General features: G+C 46.4%; 1 protein-coding gene and 1 long non-coding RNA gene across 8 annotated transcripts in view; one reads left to right on the forward strand and one right to left on the reverse strand.

Annotated features, from left to right (window-relative positions):
- nbeaa (neurobeachin a) overlaps positions 1 to 23,065 on the forward strand; it is a 61,239-nt gene that overhangs the window by 30,110 nt on the left and 8,064 nt on the right. Inside the window, exons 10-42 of one of the 7 annotated variants that reach the window (XM_029174654.3) lie at positions 388 to 521; positions 1,066 to 1,174; positions 1,272 to 1,424; positions 2,906 to 3,074; positions 5,317 to 5,396; positions 5,741 to 5,803; positions 6,187 to 6,284; positions 6,794 to 6,886; positions 8,741 to 8,849; positions 8,953 to 9,034; positions 9,307 to 9,430; positions 9,545 to 9,737; positions 10,262 to 10,936; positions 11,050 to 11,496; positions 11,940 to 12,157; positions 12,288 to 12,441; positions 12,910 to 12,933; positions 13,314 to 13,397; positions 14,066 to 14,246; positions 14,647 to 14,771; positions 14,874 to 14,942; positions 15,047 to 15,215; positions 15,420 to 15,802; positions 16,073 to 16,209; positions 16,884 to 17,038; positions 17,898 to 18,024; positions 18,789 to 18,908; positions 19,659 to 19,792; positions 20,365 to 20,426; positions 21,655 to 21,719; positions 22,095 to 22,203; positions 22,301 to 22,467; positions 22,934 to 23,058. In XM_029174654.3, coding sequence (XP_029030487.1) covers positions 388 to 521; positions 1,066 to 1,174; positions 1,272 to 1,424; positions 2,906 to 3,074; positions 5,317 to 5,396; positions 5,741 to 5,803; positions 6,187 to 6,284; positions 6,794 to 6,886; positions 8,741 to 8,849; positions 8,953 to 9,034; positions 9,307 to 9,430; positions 9,545 to 9,737; positions 10,262 to 10,936; positions 11,050 to 11,496; positions 11,940 to 12,157; positions 12,288 to 12,441; positions 12,910 to 12,933; positions 13,314 to 13,397; positions 14,066 to 14,246; positions 14,647 to 14,771; positions 14,874 to 14,942; positions 15,047 to 15,215; positions 15,420 to 15,802; positions 16,073 to 16,209; positions 16,884 to 17,038; positions 17,898 to 18,024; positions 18,789 to 18,908; positions 19,659 to 19,792; positions 20,365 to 20,426; positions 21,655 to 21,719; positions 22,095 to 22,203; positions 22,301 to 22,467; positions 22,934 to 23,058 — 5,137 coding nt within the window. The remainder of the gene's footprint in view (positions 1 to 387; positions 522 to 1,065; positions 1,175 to 1,271; positions 1,425 to 2,905; positions 3,075 to 5,316; positions 5,397 to 5,740; positions 5,804 to 6,186; positions 6,285 to 6,793; positions 6,887 to 8,740; positions 8,850 to 8,952; positions 9,035 to 9,306; positions 9,431 to 9,544; positions 9,738 to 10,261; positions 10,937 to 11,049; positions 11,497 to 11,939; positions 12,158 to 12,287; positions 12,442 to 12,909; positions 12,934 to 13,313; positions 13,398 to 14,065; positions 14,247 to 14,646; positions 14,772 to 14,873; positions 14,943 to 15,046; positions 15,216 to 15,419; positions 15,803 to 16,072; positions 16,210 to 16,883; positions 17,039 to 17,897; positions 18,025 to 18,788; positions 18,909 to 19,658; positions 19,793 to 20,364; positions 20,427 to 21,654; positions 21,720 to 22,094; positions 22,204 to 22,300; positions 22,468 to 22,933; positions 23,059 to 23,065) is intronic. The other 6 variants (XM_029174656.3, XM_029174655.3, XM_029174659.3 and 3 more) reach the window with 6 other exon arrangements.
- LOC129605101 (uncharacterized) lies at positions 14,210 to 21,164 on the reverse strand. Its single transcript, XR_008696619.1, has 3 exons — positions 20,861 to 21,164; positions 16,225 to 16,370; positions 14,210 to 14,299 (listed from the first exon to the last, which is right to left on the reverse strand). It is a non-coding gene; the product is annotated as an uncharacterized LOC129605101 (long non-coding RNA).

The following is a 23,065-nucleotide window of genomic DNA, read 5'->3' on the forward strand; positions in this document are numbered from 1 at the left end:
CTAGTACTAGCGGGGGAGTCATTGTTCTATAATGCTAATGTTTAGTTTTGGCAGATTTAAAATCATTTCACTTTTTATTTCTCCAGATTCATAAATGACCTCTAATAACAAAGTACGTCAGTTCCTCACTTCAAATACACAATAACAAGAATGTGTGGAAGTAAGACCATAAACCAGTATATTAAAAACACATAAAAGAACATTATGCATAATAATATTCTAATGCTTAAATTCATATTCAGGTTAAAACTATAGGTTTAAAAGGTTAACGACTGTTCCATTAATCATTGTAGTTATGCTGTATTTTAGACCCGCTGTTCTGCTTTATAGAGCTGTTTAATTGTTAACGGCTCTGTGAGTGTTGACGCTTTTCTTCATTTCCTGCAGGATGTAAAGGCCATTGTTACCCACTCCATCCACAGTGCCATCCACTCCATAGGAGGCATCCAGGTCCTGTTCCCTCTCTTCGCTCAGCTGGACTACAAACAGCTCAACGACAGCAGCGTGGACACAACAGTTTGGTGAGCTGTCTGCAGGAATAAACAGAAATTAATGATATGCTATAGACTATAAATTAATTTAAAATGAATTGAGTGAAGCTCCATAATGTCTTAATTTAATGTTCAACAGCTACTGCAGCTGACCCTTAAGTGAACTCAATGAAAGAAGCAGAGAAATGATGTGGGGAAAAAAAGATTTGTGTCTTCATCTAAGAGACTCAGATTAATTATGCTTCAACCTAGAATAACAGATTTCAGAGAGCAGTGTGGGTAATGAAGAGTAAGAGTCTGTGGTTTTACCTGAAGTCTTCAGTATGTTCTTCTCCTCAGATGGTTGTGATACTGTATCACACTCATCACCATGAGCCTTAATGCAGTTAACAGGCAGTATCTTCATCATGTTCACTGCTGTCAGACTATTTAGGAAACATCATCAGGATGACATTGATGAGAAACAAGCAGGCTGATGACTAATGAATGAGGAAGCCAATGTGGGGGTGGAGGAGTAGAGCAAACATGGAGCAGGTCGTCACGTGCTCATGTGTGAAACACATGTGTGTTGCAGTGCTACTCTGCTGGCGTTCCTGGTGGAGCTGTTGAAGAGCTCGGTGGCCATGCAGGAGCAGATGCTGGGAGGGAAAGGCTTCCTGGTGATCGGGTACTTGCTAGAGAAGGTCAGTAAGAGGGGTCACTACTGCTGGGTGAAGGTCAGCAGCCGTGATATTTCTCATGTTATATCATCACAATCATTTCTCCCGTTTCTTGGTCCAGTCATCCCGAGTGCACATCACCAGGGCGGTACTTGAGCAGTTCCTGTCCTTCGCCAAGTATCTGGACGGTTTACCTCACGGCGCCCCGCTTCTCAAGCAGCTCTGTGACCATGTCCTCTTCAACGCTGCCATCTGGATACACACCCCTGCCAAGGTCTGTTGTGTGTCTAAATATGGGAATCATGGCGAGCGGGAAACAGTGAGCTTGGTGCTTCTAGCATGCAGGCAGGTGAGCAGCGTGGAACAAAGGCAGAGGAGGAGCCGACATCTGTGACCACTGGCCTTTACAATAATATAAGAAAGAGGTGGTAGGACACGGATGGAGGAGCTGGCTCATCTTGTAGAGAAAGGACAGAACATGCGAGCATGTGAAACAAAGAGAGAAAATGACATTTCAAAAGACTCCAGGACAGGAGAGAGCTGTGTACGCCCTCTTTTTCCTTCTCACCCTGAACTAGATGAGAGCGTTTCTGGCATTCCTCTGGGGCCAGTCAGCTTTGGCCTCCCCTGTTCTCAAAACTTCCTGACTCCCTGTCTGCTCTGACCCAGTACCCACCTCTGCGTGCCAGCGTTAAGCTGCTGCTCACGCAAATAAGTAATCCAGAATCTAACACACCTGTTAGTAATAGCGCCACTAGCCAATAACATACCCACATTTTACATTCTGTTCATTACCTATAGTTTTAACGATGAAAGTCGACATTGCCAGTATGCAGCAGGGCTATAATGTGAACAAGGCAACCATGATAATGTAGAAAGACTCACAGGAAACGCCTTAATCCTTTAATCTTAGCTTTATTATTTTCCACTTCTCGGGGAGTTATCATCACCTTTTTATTGGCAAGAATAGCTGTGGTCATAATGAAAGACTTGAAATTACATCTGAACCTCGTCTGCCATAAACATCTCCCGAGCACCAAAGTGACAAGCTTGTTTTCTGTACCAAGCGCTCGCAGTAAACACGGTCGCTTTCCGACGCTGGGGAAGGTTTGTTACAAGCGACATTCGCAGCAGTGGATGAACTCCTGTGTTATGATCAAGGATTTCCTATCGCTTCCCGCAGCAGGTAAACACTTCTAGTCGAGTGTGATGAAATGAAGGCCGTTCGGGCCAGGTGAGCGCGTTCCTCGCCGCAGACGAGCCGTAACGCGGTGTGGTCCGGCTAATTCCATCCGCTTCAATAGAGCCGCCTCGTTAAGGGCGGCGCTGCGGCCGCCGTAACGAGCTCAGGGACCGGCGAGCGTGCGTCAGACTCCGATCTGTGTGCGGGCGACGGAGGGGGGGGTGGTTAGAAGGATATTAGGAGAGGGAAAAGGGGAACAGAAGGAGGAAATGAGCAATCAGAGAGCGGCGTCCTTAAATGTCAGCGCCGCGTAAGGAGCTCCTCAGATGCCTGACGGCTTCAGGCGCAAACATCAAAATCACACAAAACAGTAAACATTGGTGCTTTTGCCGGAGGGAAGTTCCCTCTCTTTCTCCTGCGACTGTCTTTTATACAATAGAACGGCGTCTTTTGTTTGAACACCAGAAACACAACGAACACAGAAGCCTCTCCTCAGGAAACGTCTTCTTCCCCACACATCTGTCAGCCGTTTTAGGCAGCGCTGTGTAAGTGTGTGTGTGTGCTGTGTGCAGGTCCAGCTCTCCCTCTACACGTACCTCTCCTCCGAGTTCATCGGCACCGCCACCATCTACACCACCATCCGGCGCGTCGGCACCGTCCTGCAGCTGATGCACACCCTGAAGTACTACTACTGGGCCATCAACCCGCTGGAGTGCAGCGGGATCACCCCCAAAGGTCTTGGTACGTGTACATGTGTATGACGACATGCTCACCTTGGTTCAGTCCGATCAGATAGAGCAGTGAGACGGGTGAGATACTTGAGGGGAAGTGAAAGTGGGACTGACATTTTTGGAGAAGATAACTCCTGATCGGTCTCCTTCCTACAGTATCTCTAGATACATAAAACAAGTGTGCATAGCTTTTAATTGAGTCTAATTATGTCAGCTGTAGCCCTGTGAGCAATGTGAAAGCTGATCTTTTCCTGCTCTTTAGGAACGTCTGAAGATGGTTTTGGTTTTAGTTTAAAGCTGAAAAGACCCATCAACGAATCATCCTTTAACACTTAACACACAAAACGGAATATTTAATGGCTTCAATGGTTTTGCCAATTTGCAGATTTGAGGAAACAAATCTTAAAATCTATTTAGTTTTGATTGAAATTCAAGACCTGCCTTTATGAAACGCACACCATTCCAGACACAACACGGTGTCGGATCAGATTAGATATTTTTCTCTGCCGCTGTAATAGAGCAGAGACCAGTGTTAACGCAGCCACTGTCGCCACACATCGGAGCTGCAGAAAGGTCGGAACAGGTCTATCAGTTTAATCAACCTCTTCTTTTGCTCTGGGACCCTCGGCTGGCTGTGTGCACGCATCCCAAGTCGCCATGACAACAGACAGATTTGACTGACAGATTCAAGGGAGCCCTTGGAATGTCTAATGGAGCAGCTGTCTGGTTTCCTGTCTCTTTGATCATATTCCAGTTTGACTGTGGGGATTTGGCCCCTTAATGAACTGCTAATACCTGCAGCCGTTAGCATCTGTCCACAAAGCAGCGTTTGTCAAGTTAAGGGACAAGACTATTAGTTTAATTAAAAGCAGTTCAGGTGAAAAAACAGTGGGATTTATTTGCATCGTCTGACTGCGAAAGCCCGTTTAAGCAGGTGGGTGCACTCAGACACCCTCACCTGGTGCAGCCATGCACCCGTTTGACACCGAGCCGTGGCGTAACCGTGATGGATGGCGAGTGTCACCACTCCACCAACGTGTACCAGCCTGACAGATAAGGATGATGGATCACAGGGGACTGCTCCACTTGTCAGGTTTTGGCTTTGTAAAAAGCAGTCTCATGTGATTCGGTGGCATCAGAGCATGACAAACGGAGAGAAGCTTTATATCTTCTTCCTTTCACACCTTCAGTCTTTTATGTTTCTTTTAGCTTATGTCCGCTGTCCGAGCACCTGCATGTCCGATACCTTTTTAAATGTTCTGAGAAACTCCTTTTTTTATTTGCTCGCACATTAAAAACGGTGGTTCACGGTGGCGTCAGGGCGGATTTCCAGCACCTGACGCAGCGTACGGGATCTTTACTGTTGCATTGAAAACCCAACAAACCTTTGGTGTGAAGGAGGATTGTTGATAAAACATGAGGCATGTGAAGCTTGTTGTGTTCGGTAAAGCCGAAAAAAGCACAGAGCAGAACACCAGATTCAAACAAAAGGCTCCTCGGTGGCTCTCGCTCTGGTTTTGATCTGAATCGATGCATCGGTCACATCTTTCAGTCCACTTGGCACTATGTTCCATTAGTTATTTGGCAGCCATTTTCAGGCACTTCATCACAGCCGTGAGCTTTGATTGTATCTGACGTACACATTAAACTAAAGTATAACATCAATGAAAAGGCAGTGCCAACATCTGAGTTGTCAGTTTTTGTCTTTTTGACATTTTACCAGTGGCACAGTAAAAAAGGCCTAAAACCTCTCACATGCCAGAATAAACAAAACACGACATCAGGCTGAGCTGTTTGTCCTTAGTCCTCCGTGGCAAACAGCTGATCGAGCGAGCGCATACACTGGATTCATCGGCTTGTTTGCTTTGCTGCACCATCAGTCGCTCATTTGTAAATTTCCATGTATTTGCTGTAATCAGTAGAAATTAAAACAACTATAGAGCATCTCGATTGCCTCTGAAGTTAATGACAGTGATTTACACTTGTGTGTGATTTTGTGTGTGTGTGTGTGTGTGTGTGTGTGTGTGTGTGTGTGTGTGTGTGTGTGTGTGTGTGTGTGTGTGTGTGTGTGTGTGTGTGTGTGTGTGTGTGTGTGTGTTAACATGTTTTTTCTCTGCTCCCCAGGAATCCAATAAAAGCTAATATCAGTAAACAGTAGGGTTCACTCAGCCTGAACCGCTAACGCACTTAGCTGATCGTTATCTTGTTCCCTTTTTAACAGGAAATTGTTCTTTGTTTGTGTGTTTGCTCAGATGGACCGAGGCCGTCCCAAAAGGAGATCATCTCACTCAGAGCCTTCATGCTCCTCTTCCTCAAACAGCTCATACTAAAGGTGAAGTGAGAGAAGTTGCCTCTCATCATTCATCATTAAGTTGCAAGGAGACCCTGTTCCCTCGCAGGCTCAGTTGTTCCTTCTTCCTCCCGGGAAACACTGGCCTAATGTGAAACGTGTGTGTGTGTGTGTACGTTATAGATCAGCTGCCTGGGCACAGGGCTGTACATTTTGTGTATCTATATGCTTGTATTGATTTGTTCCTGCCACTGAGTGTGAGTGTGCGCGGGTGATTGTTGCTGCTTCACCGTAGCATGGAGCAGAATTAATGAACTCATCTGGAGTTAATAAGATGGATATTGCCTGCTATTTCCTTGAACAGTGCCGTCTCTGCTTTTCCACAGGACCGCGGCGTGAAGGAGGACGAGCTGCAGAGCATCCTCAACTACCTACTGACCATGCATGAGGTAGGTTCTGTATTAAAATAGACACTTTGATGGAGGGCAGATGAGAGGGAGACGGAGAGACAGCGAGCGCTTGAGTGGAGCGGGTGGCGACATTTTGCTTTATAATTTGTGGGCTGGAGTTATGGTGCACTTAAACAAGCGAGAGTGTGAGTCAGCTTTGGCACCATGACAGCATGAAAAATGGCGCAACAATGGACTGAACAGAATGTGCTCTTCTCTAACAATTATATCTATTCTTGCTCTGAAGTCCCACCTTCTCCTCCACACGCCCCAAACGTCTACATCCTCAGTCCAACTCCACCTTTTTGTCCTCTTAACCCACTGTATCTTTGGCCGCGGGGGCCTCGTCTTCCTCCTTCATTCTTATTATTTCTCCCCCACAGGACGAGAATATCCACGACGTGCTCCAGCTGTTGGTAGCTCTGATGTCCGAACATCCGGCTTCTATGATCCCTGCATTTGACCAGAGGAATGGAATAAGGTGGATGCTTCCTGCACACATGCAGTACAATACAAGGATCTGATGCAACACTTGAATCTACTGGGGCTGAAGCCTTTTCCATTCAGATCTTTTATTGGAACAAACCAACACATACAACAGACTGGAATGCAGTTCTGTATTTATCTGGATTTATTAGCAGCAGCCATAACATAAATACTAATTACTTGCTGCAGTTTAGTAATAGTATTGATGTCAGCAGCTTCAAGCGTCAACTGAGCAGCTTGATGTTTTTACATTTTCTGGCTCTGACTGTTCTGGTAATTCCCCAAAAACGCGGCACATGGATATCTTTTTTTTCTGGTTGCTATGGTAATGTATCTGTTGCCAGAGAGGTTGTTCACACTGTCTCTCCTGCCTTCACGTACTGTACCGGTATTATCTGCCAGGCCCCAGTCTCTAATCTTCTTCTACTTTTACCTTTAGACAGCATCTAAGGTGTTGTACAGCGTTCCCTGACATGTAATCAGTGTAACTTTGGCCTGTTGCAGGGTGATCTGCAAGCTCCTGGCCTCTAAGAGTGAAAGTATCCGGGTCCAAGCCCTCAAAGTGTTGGGCTACTTCCTCAAACACCTCGGCCACAAGTAAGGACCCGTTTGCCTCTGTGTTTTCTGTCTGGGAAGAATGCCTCTTTATGTATCACTACTAAGCGTAAAAGCTGCGTCCACGTAGGGAGACTGAGAGAAAAGCACTGCAGTGGAAAAACTACAGCAATGCAGTCTCTAGTGATCCTGTGACGAGTTTGTTTGTGTACGTGAAGCAAATGTCCTCCTCATCACATCTTGGCAGAATAATCAGTTTGACAGCGTGCACTAGCGGGGAGGTGGAACCTTGATGAGCTGCAGCGAACGTTGGGGGGGATTTATTCATCGTGTGTGACACAGCCCACCTCTTTCTACACGACATGGGAACAGGCTGCATGCTGCACCTGAGTCCTGCACCGTCAGTTCCCCAGCATCCATTAGAGCGGCCTCTTTACCTTTAAATGTCACTTCAATACATGTGGAAATGTCGTATTGATCCGAGCAGTAATTTATTGATTAATACCTCTGGGATCAATGCAGCCAAAGATTAGTGAATATTTTATAACACAAATACAAATTACGTAATGCTCAACTGTGTAATTAATAGTAATAGTTGGTGAGTGTTTAGAAATAATCTTGAGAAATCAGCTTTTTCTTTCCATGTATTGTTACAGTTCATTTCTGCCTTGGGCTCCTTGTTCCCAAACACAAGCACAACTCTGAACAACCAGACGCGCTTTCACGGAGATTAAAACCTTCCGAGGGCAAAGTGCCACCAACTCAAAGTCAAACTGCTCATAAATGCGAGATGATTTATTTCACTCACATGGTCGCGATAACATTTAATACTTGTTATAGCTGCAGCCTTCCACAAATGGGCTGTCAGTCTCGTGTCCTGCACTTACTGTATGAGTAAAGGGAGAGGACGTCATTAAATTAGCAATTCATTATCTGTGTTGACGTCTCAGCCATTAGTTGAAGATGTCATGAATAAATGTTATGGATCTGAATAGCTGCACTGGCATTTAATTTAAGGGTGAAGGTCTGTTTTTTTAACCTCAGTCGTGTTGCTGCCTTATTATGATAGAAGCTAATGCAATTATTTCTGGGTAAACTGCGCTGTCCTGCCCTCAGGTACGAGCCTTCTGTTTGGCTTTTAATTGAATTTGTTTAAGGAGACAATGGCACCGCGAGTCAGACACACAAAAACTGGAAATTTTAATCATTCTGTAAATGCATTAACCGATTGGACTGATTGGAGACCTAATTAAAAACATGACAGTGATATCAGGTGAATAATCTGAGCAGCTAGTATGATTAAAGCTGCTTATGTTCTACTGTATGTTTGTCTTCAAGAGAAGGGCATTACAATTAAGAAGCCTCATCAGGGTGTCACATCATCTGATCGTCATGTCAGTTCTCCTTGTCTGTCCTGTGCTTATTAGTGAATTTGACCATTTCCACCGTGATGTTGTGAATGAGTCTTCATTCTTCACACTGAGCACGGAAACTGTGGAAACTATGTCAAAAACCTTGGTTCAACATTATTAACTTTTTCCGCTAATCATCAAATGGATTATTCATGCACATCCTCAGTCTTTTGTAATAACCAGATTATGATCAACCTTCATTTTAAAAGCTCCATTTTAGAGCCTGAATTCTGAGGTAAACGCCTCTGGGGGCTACAATTTTTGCCCACTGGCAAGATTAATATTTAATGTTAATAATTCACATGCGCACGAGCGGCGTCTGCTGGAGTTCTGTCATTCTGTCAGTGTCTCCTGTAATTGTTGCGCTCTTATTTTCTCGTCCTCTTCGGTCCCATCGTGAGTGACAGGGCCACATGGTGCCGCTGTCATCAGGCCGGTGACAATCAAAGTCAGCGCGTGTGTCTGTGTGTGTGTTCTCTTGCAGGAGGAAGGTAGAAATCATGCACACGCACAGTCTGTTCACTCTGCTCGGGGAGAGGCTGATGATGCACACCAACACCGTCTCCATCACCACCTACAACACTCTGTATGAGGTGGGTCCACGCGCCGCCGCGCACATGAAGCGGGTTCAAGGCAGGATTGATTGTTGTTGTTGCCGGCGATTAATTGGCGGCTGTTGATCGTCTTTCCGGGCAGATTCTGACAGAGCAGGTCTGCACTCAGGTGGTTCACAAACCACACCCTGAGCCTGATTCCACCGTCAAGATCCAGAATCCCAGTAAGTACAGAAACGCTGCAACCTTCATCTCTGTGTGCTTTGTTCTGCCAATTATGCAAGGTTGTTTTAATGAGAGTAAACAAACAACAAAGGCAAAAATCAGAGGCAGACCCCGCTGCCATCTCCCACTTATTGATCTGCCGTACACTCTCCTTTCTCCCTATGATTCCTTCTCTCATTCACATCACTCTGTTTCTTTTCCTGCTCTTTCATCTTGCTCTTTCTCTCATCCTCTCTCTATCACCTCTCGCTGATTTTTGCCCCCCCGTCAGTGATTCTGAAGGTAGTTGCAACCCTGCTGAAGAACTCCACTCCTAGTGCTGAGCTGATGGAAGTCAGGAGACTCTTTCTTTCCGACATGATAAAACTCTTCAGTAACAGCCGTGAAAACCGACGGTGAGAGCAGACGAAGGATGTCATTTACCCCTTACAGTATAACCATGTGTTTTTTCATGTATTAAGCTCCGGCTGCAGCCCCATTTAAATGCAGTTGTCTGTGTTGTGGTCCAGCTGCCTGCTGCAGTGCTCCGTGTGGCAGGACTGGATGTTCTCCCTCGGATACATTAACCCCAAGAATCCAGAGGAGCAGAAAATAACCGAGATGGTTTACAACATCTTTCGCATCCTGCTCTACCACGCCATCAAATACGAATGGGGAGGCTGGAGGGTCTGGGTTGATACCCTGTCCATCGCACATTCCAAGGTGACAGCGGGATTACAAATGATCTGTTAATAAATTCATGAATGAGGTATTTTCTGTGAACAATCCATCCTTTGTAAAACCTTTTAATACCTTTAGTTTTTCATGCATGTGCACTAATTATCCTCCTTTGTCTTGTGGATTAGGAGTTGACTGGATTGACTTACATATGGCTGATTTTAAACACAATATTCTAAAATATTTGCCTAATTGTGACCTTATCTCTTGAATACTGATACATTTACACATACATATCAAAAACCGCTACCAAATTTACTGCCTTTTCACTGTTTAGTGCTGGAAATTCACCTCTGCCATTTTGTCTTGGCAATGCAAAGTGAGAGCACATTTTGGATGATGGTGTAATTGCCCGTTAGGCTGGTGTTCTACTTTTTATCCCTATGGCCTTTGGTACAAATGGTTTATGAACTACCTGGGGCAGACTATTGATGTCAAGGTTAACTATTGTCGGGGCTGATGTTCTGATCGCTTCTCCAATTACAGTGTATCTCAACCATCTCTCACAGGTGACCTACGAAGCCCATAAGGAGTACCTGGCTAAGATGTATGAAGAGTACCAACGACAGGAGGAGGAGAACATGAAGAAGGGCAAGAAAGGCTCTGTGTCCACCATCTCTGGGCTTTCTGCCACGCCCGTTGTCAATGGAAACCTGGAGATTGATGACAACTCTCAGACACAGACGCCCGAGAGCGAGGCCGAGTACAGCGAGGGGCCCGGAGGAGACTCGCGTAACCTCCTCGCAGAAGGTGCTGTGAAGCGACCCAACGGGGAGGCGCTGACGCCTGGGGAGCAGAGTGCTGTTCCCGGGGTGAGGGTGGAGGTCCATGACCTGCTGGTGGACATTAAAGCAGAAAAAGTAGAGGCCACAGAAGTGAAGCTAGACGATCTAGACTTGTCTCCAGAAGGCCTGTGTGGAAGCGGAGGAGGTGGTGGAGGAATGGAGAATGGACCTCTAGTGGAGGTGGACTCTCTCCTAGACAGTGCCTACTGTGCTGTAGTCCAGAACCTGAATGGGAATCTGGCACCTAAAGATGACACGCCGGGCTCAGGGATTGGGATGGGAACAAGCTTGGGGCTTTCAGGCGTCAGCCTAGAGGATGATGGCAACATGGGTCCACTCATCACACTGGCTGATGAGAAGGATAGTGTCCCGAGCAACAATGGGTTTCTCTTCAGCAAGGTGGGCTCATTCACTGCGCTGTTTCTGCGTCTCTTACTTTTTCACTATCTCTTATTATTCTCATCATTATTATTATCATGTTAGTATTTTATTAGTCCATCTATTATTTCCAGGTTGATGAGAAGCTGCTTCCCGCTCTGGCAGCCCCAGACCCCCTTGTACTGGCGAGTACAGATCAGCCCACACCATCTGGCCCAGTCCCAGCTCACTCCAGTGCCACCAGTGCCAGTGATGACCTCAGCTTGCTTGCTCATATGACTAGCTGTGGCTCTGATCTAACCCAGACCCACGCATCTGGAGAACTTCCAGAGGACGGGCCTTTCAAGATCCAGAGCCCTCTTGCTGACATCAGCTCCATTGCTGAGGCTGAGAGCCAATCCGAGATGCAGGGAGCCTCCAGAGCAGACTTCACAGAGAGGGAGGGCGCATCTGGGGCAGAGGGAGAGGCGGTGGGGCTCAAGACTGGCGGAGACACAGCTAGCACCACCTCTGATACTGAGAGGTCAGATGACGGGAAAGATAAGGACACAAAAAAGATCCAAACTACGGCAACTACCCAGGTGTGTTTGTGTTGGTCTGTACATGTGCCTCACATAATTATACAGGTGCTTTACTATCATAAAATCATCATCGTGGGGAACGTGCATCTGCAGCTTGAGTCAAGCACATAACTATGGCAGTAAGAACTGAGGGGGGAGGTCTCCTTAGCAGAAATCCTGCAGTGTGGTAAAACTGCAGCTTCAGGGATCTTCATTCACAAGGCTCATCTCTAAACTGGTGGTCACTGCAGCACCAGTGTGATCGGCTGCGTGTATAGATAAGTGTAAAAGTACAGCCAAGGACAGTTTGTCCGAGTGACCGCCCACACATAAGCTGAGTTTCCCATAGTTGCTGAATGCCGGATAAAGAGTCTTAAATTGAATGTCATAGCTGGACGTGTGCCAGGTTTTATATTAGCCTTGTAAGAGGTCTGGTGTCTTTGCCTGACTCCCCCGCTTCCAAGGCCCTTCACGGTCGCACCGCTGCCCAGCTGGAACGGGACCTGCGGGTCGACCTGGGCTTCAGAGGCATGCCCATGACGGAAGAGCAGCGGCGGCAGTTCAGCCCCGGTCCACGCACCACCATGTTCCGCATCCCAGAATTCAAGTGGTCACCCATGCATCAGAGACTGCTCACTGACCTGCTGTTTGCCCTGGAGACTGACGTGCATGTGTGGAGGAGGTGAGTTTGAGCGTTTGACGTGTGCGTTTAATGCAAATCGAGCACAAAACTATCTTGGCCGGAATATAAATTAGGCTGAATATATTCAAAACGCAAATTGTTACTCATGATGTTTATCTCCTCTTTGCAGCCACTCCACCAAGTCCGTAATGGATTTTGTGAACAGCAACGAGAACATCATCTTCGTCCACAACACAATCCACCTCATTTCTCAGATGGTGGACAACATCATCATCGCCTGTGGAGGCATCCTGCCTCTCCTGTCTGCTGCCACTTCCCCTTCTGTAAGTGGCTCGGCTCCACCTCTCTGTGGAGGGAGAGAAAACTGCAGCTCAGCAGCTGCTTCATAGACGACAGGCCCACCACTCATTCGTTAATGCCTAACAGACTGTTACACAACCTTCAAAACCCGATTTTTGCCCTCGGCTTAATCAGTTATGACTGAATAGGTCAAACATTTATTGTAACTATTAATTACAGTAGAGGATTTATTGCCTACAGTATATAATCATGGCAGAGTTTATACATATTTTAAAATTAAAGTTTAAAGAGTTTTTTGATTATTCTCATCTGTATTGTCGTATATCCAACCTAACACTTGCACACAGTATATAAGCTTTATTTAATATGTGTTCTAATTGCTTTGATTAACCTATTTAATTTGATGGTTTGATAACCGGTTTGATTTAATTCCCCTTCCTTTTTCCTTTTCCTCTCTGTGTTTTGTGTGTTTTCTGTTTTTGCATGTGCAGAATTCTAAGAGTAGTTCCAACACTGTAAGTTGCGGTTTCTTCCTCTTTAATATTTTCCCCTGGTTTCTTTTTACCATTGTGACTGGCACTAACCCTTGCCTGTGTGACATCCATAGTGTTTTTATTTGTTGTGCTCCTTTGCTGCTAATCAATCCCACACCTATGCTGTTTGTATGTATTATGGGTATGCATTGATCACTCTGTCTCAGTGTGTCTTGTTTTAAAGATGTAGTATTCTAACAATGTCATATCGGAGTAGATTAGGCTAAAAAGCCAGGTGGAGGACTTATGCTGTATTTAGAGGTGAAGCTAGTATATTATATGAGCTGAAAAGCTTGATAGTTCTTCAAAAGTCCTTGGGGGTTGCATCTGCTAAGCCTTTCCCATTTTTATCAACACTAAAGAAGGCAGGAGGAGTCGGACCCCAGAGGGGGTCAAAGAGAGAGGAGGTGACCCCTGTTCCTGGGGGCCGAGGCGCAGGGGGAGAGGTGCGTAAACAAAGCCTAAGACTCCCACTATCACCAGAAGAGCTAAGAGCACCACCCCAAGCCCTTCTGTCCTCACCTTGTGTGTCTGTCCCGACCCCCGTATGTGTGTCCTCACTTCCTCCGACGAGCCACAGCCCTGCACTTCCTGCTTAGTGAAGCAGAGACACGACAAACCGCACTCTTGGTCCGGTAGCAGGTTTTAACCCCTGCCATGTTTCAATGTGTATAAACTAAAACATATGCTAATTAAGCACTGCTTGGTGCGAAGATAAGGAAACTTGAATTTAAAAGGGCTTTGCTGTACTTGTCTCTACGCTGCTGGCGTTACTACTAATAGGCTACACTGCTACTCTCACCATTATCCGTGTGCCATTAGGCTGCACCTCCTCTGTGTCGTGTAGAACACATGTTGCCAGATTTCATTGTATTTCACTCAGCCAGCATGTGTTACTCGAGGTTGCTTGCACCATTTGTTGGTAAATCGGCCGTGACTGTTGTGGTTGTGCTTATTTAAGAACCAGCTGCACCAGACTTCTGAGCGTCACTTCTGTCATTAAAAACAGAGGATGCTACAGTATTTCAATAGCTTTTTAAAGCCGGTGAGAGAATCCCGTTGTGGTTGACGCCGGCTGACTGGCAAACGTTGTGTTTTCTCCTCCCTTTCCCAGACGGAGCTGGAGAACATCGAGGCGACGCAGGGCATGTCCTCAGAGACGGCCGTCACCTTCCTGTCCCGCCTCATGGCCATGGTAGACGTGCTGGTGTTCGCCAGCTCCCTCAACTTCAGTGAGATTGAAGCGGAGAAGAACATGTCTTCTGGGGGTCTGATGAGGCAGTGCCTTCGCTTGGGTGTGTGCCGCTTTGATGTGTTCGGTCCTCACCAAACCTTCCGCAGATCAGTTCTGGGTTCAAAAAGCATATCGGAGGATATTGTGCATGAAAAAATGCTTTCCCAAAAGTTTTTTTTCCTGAAAAACACGGCATTTGGATTTCATATGGTTGCAGAAGAATAATCTGTCAGTGATTTATTAATGACGTTGAATGAAGTTTTGAATATTTAGTTAAAGCTTCACACACGTACTCGTTCTTCCTCAGTGGTTAATAGAAAAACCTGCAGCTTTTCTTATTCCTAAAACATAGAATCGATGAACTGTACTAATCTGTAATGGACTCATCATTAGTAAACATTTTTTGGAGACTCCCCCATCATCACGTGTGGTGTGATACTTACGTTTCCCCCCCACCTCAGTGTGCTGTGTGGCAGTGAGGAATTGTCTGGAGTGCAGGCAAAGACAGAGAGATCGAAGCTGCAAATCGTCCTTAACCAGCAGCAAGTCACAGGACAGCCTCCACAGTGCCTCCACCACCAGCAAGGTAGCGCTCACACACAAACAGCCTGCTCTCAACACTTAACATCCCCGACGGAATCATGCATATGTATGACACACCATATTTGACATTCTGCTCCATATTTAGCAGGATCCAGACAGACTCCTACAGGATGTAGACATCAATCGCCTTCGAGCTGTGGTTTTCAGAGATGTGGTAAGCAATTGTGTATTTTTACTTTACTGTATTTGTGTGGTTATAAATACATTTAAAGGAAAGTATTTTGACTGGGTTTTGTGCGTTTGTGGTTGTTTCTGCAGGATGACAGTAAGCAGGCCCAGTTTCTGGCGCTGGCGGTCGTCTACTTCATCTCCGTTCTCATGGTTTCTAAGTACCGGGACATTTTGGAGCCCCAGCGGGAGATTGGTAGGTCCACCAGCCTATCAGGGAGAAGCATCCGCCATGAAATCAACTCCCCAACGAGTACAGGTGATTGTCGCTTTCCCCTGTGTTAAGGGGAATCGTGGATGAGCCGGTGGTGACTCATCACTGGAGCGTTGGTGTGGCAAATGCAGGATTCAGCACAAATACCTGTGTCAAGAAGGATGGATGACATCATAGATATTACATTTAAACATTCCAAACAGAACAATATGCACTAGATGCATTATTCATGTTTCTTTTATCCTCCAGAGCACCCATCCACAGGCTTCTCTGATCGTGACAAACAGACCCCCACCCCTGTGGACGATTCTCCCCGAGCCGGCCTCCCACACACAGACTCGGGCATCGGCGAGGAGGGGCACGTGGCCGGGTCCCTGAACGGCTCGGAGATAGGGCTGGGGCTTGGCCTCAGCCTGGTGGGGAGGGACACAGACAGAGATCGAGACAGAGACATGGGAGGAGGCGGGGGAGCGGGCGCGGATCTGCTGTGTAGTCTGTCGTCTGACATTAGGAGGTCACAGGAGAGCCTTCTGGATTCCCCCCACAACCCCAGCTCCGCCCCCAACCCCAGCCAAGCCCCACCCTCCTCCATCACCAGCATCAGTCAGACAAACAAAGGCATCAATGTGAAGGTGGGTTCTGTAGATAGCAGCGGATGACACAGCAGTGATGGATGTGGTTCCTGGCAGTCAGGAAATGAATTTACATTTGCTCAGCCATATTTAGGTCACATGCTTCCATGAGCATCATTCTCTACTTAACACTGGAACACTTGAAAGGATATAAACAACCTGCATATGGTTAAATAATGTTGTATAATGTTACAACTGTGTTAGTTGTAATTGTGATGAGTAAGTTTTGAATCTCTCCTCGTCACTGTTTCTGGGTTCTCTGAAATGCAGGAGATCCTGAAGAGCTTGGTGGCGGCTCCAGTGGACGGCGGGGACCTGGGTCAGGAGTCTGGACCAACACCGTATCACCCAGACCCTGCACTGAAGACGCACCCCATGCTCCCCATGCAGTTTCACTCCTTTGATCGGTCAGTCCCACTTACCGTCTGAGACGAGGCAGAAAAGCAGACACGCGCCGTAGTCCGAGCACAAGCTGACAAATCAATCCCAGAATCAATCCTCCCGGCCCGAAGCAAGGTTTTACAGATGGCTGGTGGCGGCTGCTGTTTGTCAAGCTGCTGAACGTCAGCTGTAAAAAAAACAAGGGATGGACAGTGGGAAATTAGTTAAATATTAGTCTACAGAAAATTCCTGTTTGAATTTTTCAATAAATCTCCAATAACACACACATAATGTATGTAAATAACAAAAAAATCACAAATCAGCACAAATGTTTTAGCTGATTTGTAAATCAACTGTGAACCACGTGTTAAATATTTCAGTGTTGTAAACATATACGAGACACTCTGCTTGGTGGAAATCTGCCCACGTGAATCACTTGCTCTCCAACTCTGTGGCTGAGCTACTGTATTGATTGAACATTGTGCATAATAGATGGATGTCTCCATACACTGTCTGAGCCGCGCAGACGGCCTTGGTTGTGATGCGATGCGGTCCATCGGTGCAAACGAACTGATAGCAAACATACAGCAGTTACAAACACTGCTCATAGAGAAATGTTAGCTTCGCTTATTAAAATAGTCCCTCGTTACTGAGTCAGGACAATATAGATGATGCGGGTTTGTTTTGTGATCTCTTGCAGGAGCGTTGTGGTTCCGGTCAAAAAGCCGCCGCCCGGCAGCCTGTCCGTCAACACGGTGGGCACGCCCACCACCGGCGGCGCCGCCACTGCGGGCAGCACGCCCAACATCTTCGCTGCAGCGACGGCGACGCCCAAGAGCATGATCAACACCACAGGTGCTGGCGACCGCACCGACACCGACACCGACACCGCGCACCTGATTAGAGGATATTTTTAGTCGTACAAATGTTTGTGCGGCGTCTGTTCAGCCTTGAAGCAGAGGAAGCAGACAGACACCCGCGGCATGTTAAAGGTGTTTGTGAGAAAAGCCTCGAGCGATTCAAAAAGCTGCTCGATGAAGCGAGGTGGAATTTGTCTTCATTAAAAAAAAGCGCTGTTTTCTCTTGACAGCCAGAAAGCATGAATAGACACACACTGAACCAGAGCCTCTCATGATTAGTTTGGACCTATTTAGGGACCATATCAAATATATAAAATATAGATATATTGCCAGTAACAAAAAAGGTCATTTTGTCAACTCTCCCATGCTGGAACACAGTTTGCAGCTTAAACACATTCTACGTATTCTCTGCAGTGTTGTATTAAATATGAATCCACATATAATAAGGTAAGAATCAAATGCACATCCGCTGACACGCAGAGCGCTGCTGCTCTGCACAGCTTCACACTCAGCACATCCATTAAAGAGGGGATTTGTATTCAGTGCTTTGTCAGCCTGGCAGACGTCGTATTGTATCATACATGCATAATGGACGAGGAAGGTATTTGCTCCCTGGAACGGATTCTGTATATTGATTGCAAAGCTATTTTCACAAATGGAGGACATTACCAGAAGACAAGCGGCCGTGTGTTCCATAAAATACTCTCCAAATTGAATTTTGGCCGCCTGATCGGGACATTAGAACATTTCCTTTATTTATATCCTACACACTGATCTTGGCCTCGGTCGACGCGCGTTGCTGCGACGCCCGTCGTCTTCCTCACGGCTCCGCCTGCTCTCTCTGTCCTATCTAGGTGCCACAGACTCCGCGTCCTCCTCCTCCTCCTCCTCTTCGTCATTCGTCAACGGTGCCACCAGCAAAAATCTGCCGGCAGTGCAGACGGTTGCGCCCATGCCTGAAGACACGATGGAGAACATGAGGTCAGCGCCGTCGCCGCCTCTGAAGCGTCCAGTGTCTTCAGCCGCTCACTTTCCTCCCGCTCTTTTTTTTTTTCTTTTTCCGTTTGGCTTTGGTTTTTATGTTGTCTCTTTTCTTGAGTGCTTGTCTTTTTTACATTTCATTCCTACCCCTATTTCACTTCACGGCCACCACTGATGCTCTACAGTAGATTAGGCTGGCTATATATATATTTGGACTAAAGCAGTTAACAGTTCTTGTTGCTAATTTGACTAAACATCAAATCATATTAAGCTGATTTCTTGTTGTTTATTAAAGCTACTGTCTTCATAAGTCCTACCAAGCTGTTTACGCAACTTCTTGTGGTAGCTCACATACTACTCTGCTAAAATGCACGCACGCCGCCCACACATCTTCCTCACTCGCCACTGTGATGCTCTTTTTTCCTGACATAGCGACTGTGTTTTAATATGACTGTGACATTAAGGTGTAGTGTAAATATACTATTTATCCAGGCTTAACGATGACGTTAACCCATTTCGAATGTATTTAGCATTTCAGAATTCCTTTTTTAAGACATAAGTCTGTAAAAGTAAAAGTTAAGATTAGCAAAATGATTTTGTTAATAACTGGGAAACATTACAAGAGCTAGTATTACATCATTTCTTTGTACTGTAATATTTCTGTATCTCTTAGTCAGACAACTTGTGAGTGAGTGGGTGCATGCGTGTATGTGTTTCTTAATCAGTGTGCATGTCTGTACCTGTGTGTGTGGTTTGTATTGCAGTGCCTATTGTGAGGTGGCGCAGTGTGCGCTGCGCAGCGGTCAGACGCCCCCTGAGCTCAAGTCTTTTAGCTCTCTGGCAGGCTTCCAGGCAGCTCCCCGAGATGCAGGACAGTGCTTTAGGCAAGGAGATATTTGTCCTGTCCCCATGCCCCCTCCCCTCCCCCCTTTGCCCCACCTCCACCGCACTCCCTCTGCTACGCCCAGCCACTACTAAATGTTCCCCGAACGCCATGCGAGAAGAGACAGAAACCGTTGGCACCAGCTTCAACACAGGCCAGCAACAGCTTCTTTTGTTTTTCCTTCTGACACTTCTGGCATGACGTCTTCTCACACTAACCCCCAAACAGATCGGACCTGAGTCCAACAGTCTTTACTCTTTCTTTAGTTTAATTTGTAAACGCTAGTGGTCCTGGTCTGTTTCAGAGCTCATGCTTATTAAGGCTCCATGCTGCTGTGTTCTGCTGAGTGTTTTACTCAGGACAGGAAAGCTTAAAAACACAGATACTACACATAACATATTTACCAGTGTAGATTAAAAGGAGTTTTTGCAGAATAAGCTTTTGTTGCACCTATTTTTAATGATTAGCCTTTCAAACTGTTTCCCTGACCAATACTAACCCAGGCATAGTGCTTCCATTCCAAACCTCCATCACTTCCTCTCTGGTTGTGTCCATTTTGTCGTCTGTGGCGTTCTTTTTTTTCCTCCTTTCACGTCCCTCAGCGTTTGCCCGTGCTTTTCATTCAGTGTGAGTCGTCACCTGCCTCTGCCTCCTTTTCTCACTCACTGTATGTGCCCTAATCTACATGCTGCTTTGCTGACCGTCCCTCCCGCTCTCCTCATCTTGGCCTCGCTCTCTTTCTGCACCGCAGCATCACCACCAAGCTGGAGCGCGCCCTGGAGAAGGTGGCGCCGCTGCTGAGGGAGATCTTCGTGGACTTCGCCCCTTTCCTGTCCAGGACGCTGCTGGGTAGCCATGGGCAGGAGCTGCTCATAGAAGGTACAGGTGCTGTACACGGCTCCTTTTTCTCTAACTGGCGTCTCTGTGTGGAGTCTCCCATTAACTGTCCCTCACCGTGACGTTGGTGTGAAAGACACAAGTGCGTGTTCTGAATGGGTGAAATGTCTGAGCTGGCTGCTTCGCTCATGCGTCAAGCAGGTATGACGTCTGTATCCTAGTTTTCAGTCTAGCTAGTTAGATGATGATGTTTAGATGAGCTTATGCTTAATGTTGAATAAAAAGTGATAATGTTCTAAATATGATGCCTTCGTCCCTTTGCCCACCAGCTTCCCGTCGTCCTGTTTTCATGAGCCACTGTCTCTGTGTTGATCTCACCCTCTGCTCATTTCCTGCTCCCCCCTCCTCTCTCCTCCCCCTCTTCTCTCTTCTCCTCCACTGTTTGTTCCTGTCTTCTCTGTGGCATGCTTTTTATAAAATTGACTATGATGACTATGTACAATTGCAGAAACCACTGACAGTGTCTTCTTTGATGATATTTTTATGACGTGTGTGTGCGCGTGTGCGTGCGTGCGTGTGAGATAAAGCGCCTCCTGACCGTGCGTGTCTTTGTGCTGCAGGTCTGGTGTGCATGAAGTCGAGCACGTCTGTGGTGGAGCTCGTCATGCTGCTGTGCTCTCAGGTTAGTAAGGTCCTCCCCTCTCCTCTCGTCCTCACGTGAAATCCATTTTTCTGGACAAATTGCCACCAGCGGTCACGTTTTTTGCTCATTTTCAAGGTTTGTTTTCTGGGCCCTTAGCAGAGTGGAATGCTGACAGGAAACTGTGGCGTTATTGATTCGCCCTGTGAGGCTACACAGTGAGCGCATTGCAGATGTAATATAATATCGGATTGCATGCATCATCATCACCCCATAAAGTTGTCTCATCGGTATTGTGGCTGCAAATACAACCTTTACATTCATTTCCTTGTAGATTTTCCTTTTAGGAATTCAGTTTATTCACAAATGCAATGCCGCTTGATGAAATGGCAAAAGGTCATTCGTCTGAAATTAACTTAAAGCTCTCTATTTCCCTAAATATCATTTAAAGGCACATTAACACATGAAGCACTCACCACCACAGAGCTCTCCCCTCACATTGTAGGCGATTTAGGTTCTTCTTTTATGTGATCTGCCCCCGATCTTGTGTCTGTTTGGTTGGGTTCCTGCCTCCTGTAAGAGTTCTCGTCCTTGATGGAGCTCCACAGTCCTTCCCTCATGTTCATCCCTGCAGTGTTTGCTGCTTTCTTCTCTCTTTTCTCCGGTCTACATCTTCAGATGTGCCAGCACATCGCTCTGCTTTTCTGGTCCATTTTAACTCGACCGCTTTCATCTTCCGTGATGCTCCTAGTGCCCTTTCTTCTTCACCACTCCCTCTCGTTTGCCTCTCCTCTGCTCTCCTGTCTGGGTGCTCGTCAGCATGTATAGTATTACCCCCTGGTTCCGGCCTTGTCTGCCATTAGAGGCCTGGGAGAGAAAACCCTAGCCCAGATATCGATCCTCTGGATGGGGGATGTAACAGGAGATGCTCCCACGTGTCCCGCTCGGCCCTCAGAGCTAGGGAGGCTAATGGAGCAGTGATAGTTTGAGGCTTTCAGCAACACTCTCCACTCTCATATGCACAAACACATAAAACACTCACAGACTCTGAGATGAGCACATCCTCAGCCACATCTGAGCTTTCAGGCTATTCTGTCCTCTTTGCTAGCAGTCCTCTTTACCTCGGTAGCCCTATTTGGGTGGCCGTAACTGATGACATGGTGTTTTTCATGTGAATCAGCTGATTTTTTTTTAGATACAGTGTGTGTGTCTTGTTTATCCATGTTGAGTGATAATAAATGTGTAATTTTGATGTGTCTTCTGCTTTTAGGAGTGGCAGAACTCCATTCAGAAGAATGCTGGGCTGGCCTTCATAGAGCTCATTAATGAGGGAAGGTAATTTGTCACACTGATTATCACACCCCACATAATTCCCCAGGATTCACACATTTACATCAGCACTGTTATCAGTGCTTAACAAGTAATGGGTTTGATAGAGCCCTAATGAGAACCTTGCTAGGATAAGTGCACACAGTTCCATGTGTGTTCAGTAGGAGGCCCAATCATTAAAGCGCCATTAAGTTTACAGCTGATCTGTGCTGCTTTATTTTCAGAGACTGTTGTTTATTTTACCCCATTGTCTTTATTACACAGGACCCAACTAAAGTGTGATGCAGAAAAGAATGTCATACTTATTTAATTTGGAGAAGGTTCTCTAAAGGTTCTCTCTTGCTAATTCCTGTTGTTCCGCGTTTGTCCCTTTGTTACCAGACTCCTGTGCCACGCTATGAAGGATCACATTGTGCGCGTTGCCAACGAAGCAGAGTTCATCCTGAACAGACAGAGGGCCGAGGATGTGCACAAACACGCTGAGTTTGAGGTACAGTGCGCACACAAGCGCCCTTTGTATGTCGACAACAGTAACGTTGTGTAACGTTGTGTAACGTCTGTTCGATTCCACATTGTTCGTCCTCTAGTCCAACTGTGCACAGTACGCTGCTGACCGGAGGGAGGAGGAGAAGATGTGTGATCACCTCATTAGTGCCGCTAAGCACAGAGACCACGTGACTGCTAACCAGCTGAAACAGAAGATCCTCAACATCCTGACCAATAAGCACGGAGCGTGGGGGACAATGTCACAGAGGTGAGCAGGGGTCAGACGTGTACATATCACCACCAACTCATGCATCACAGAAGGATCTCCACAGCCGCTTGCTACGGTGGCTGTGAGAGACTGAGCTTCTTATTTAGCACAGTCGCATACACACACGAGGTCAATAATTGCTTGTTATCCAGATCTGCCTCCAGGCTGGCAGCTAGTTTAATGCCATGTGAGCATCTGAAGCCTGTCGTCCCCATGTCACGGCTAATAAATTCAATAGATGATTACCAATATGAAGGAGCTGCATTTGTCTTTTTGTCTTCTGGTGAAAGTCAATTAATCACGTTTGCATAATTAAACCTTTACCAAAAGTTTGTTTCTCTCAAAGTTATTGATCAGATTTTTAGTCAGACTCAAGCTTATAGTTTAATTTTGGCTGTGAACCTTTTACTTTACCTTTACCTTTCTCTCAATGACTCATCTTCCCTCTTGTTTTATCTGTTTTCAGTCAATTACACGACTTTTGGCGTTTAGACTACTGGGAAGATGATCTGAGGAGGAGACGGAGATTTGTGCGAAATGCCTTTGGATCCACTCATGCTGACGTGTCGCTGAAGGCTCTGGACGACTACAGTTCGTA

This window comes from Betta splendens, chromosome 14 (genome assembly GCF_900634795.4).
Source record: "Betta splendens chromosome 14, fBetSpl5.4, whole genome shotgun sequence".
Classification (NCBI taxonomy): domain Eukaryota; kingdom Metazoa; phylum Chordata; class Actinopteri; order Anabantiformes; family Osphronemidae; genus Betta; species Betta splendens.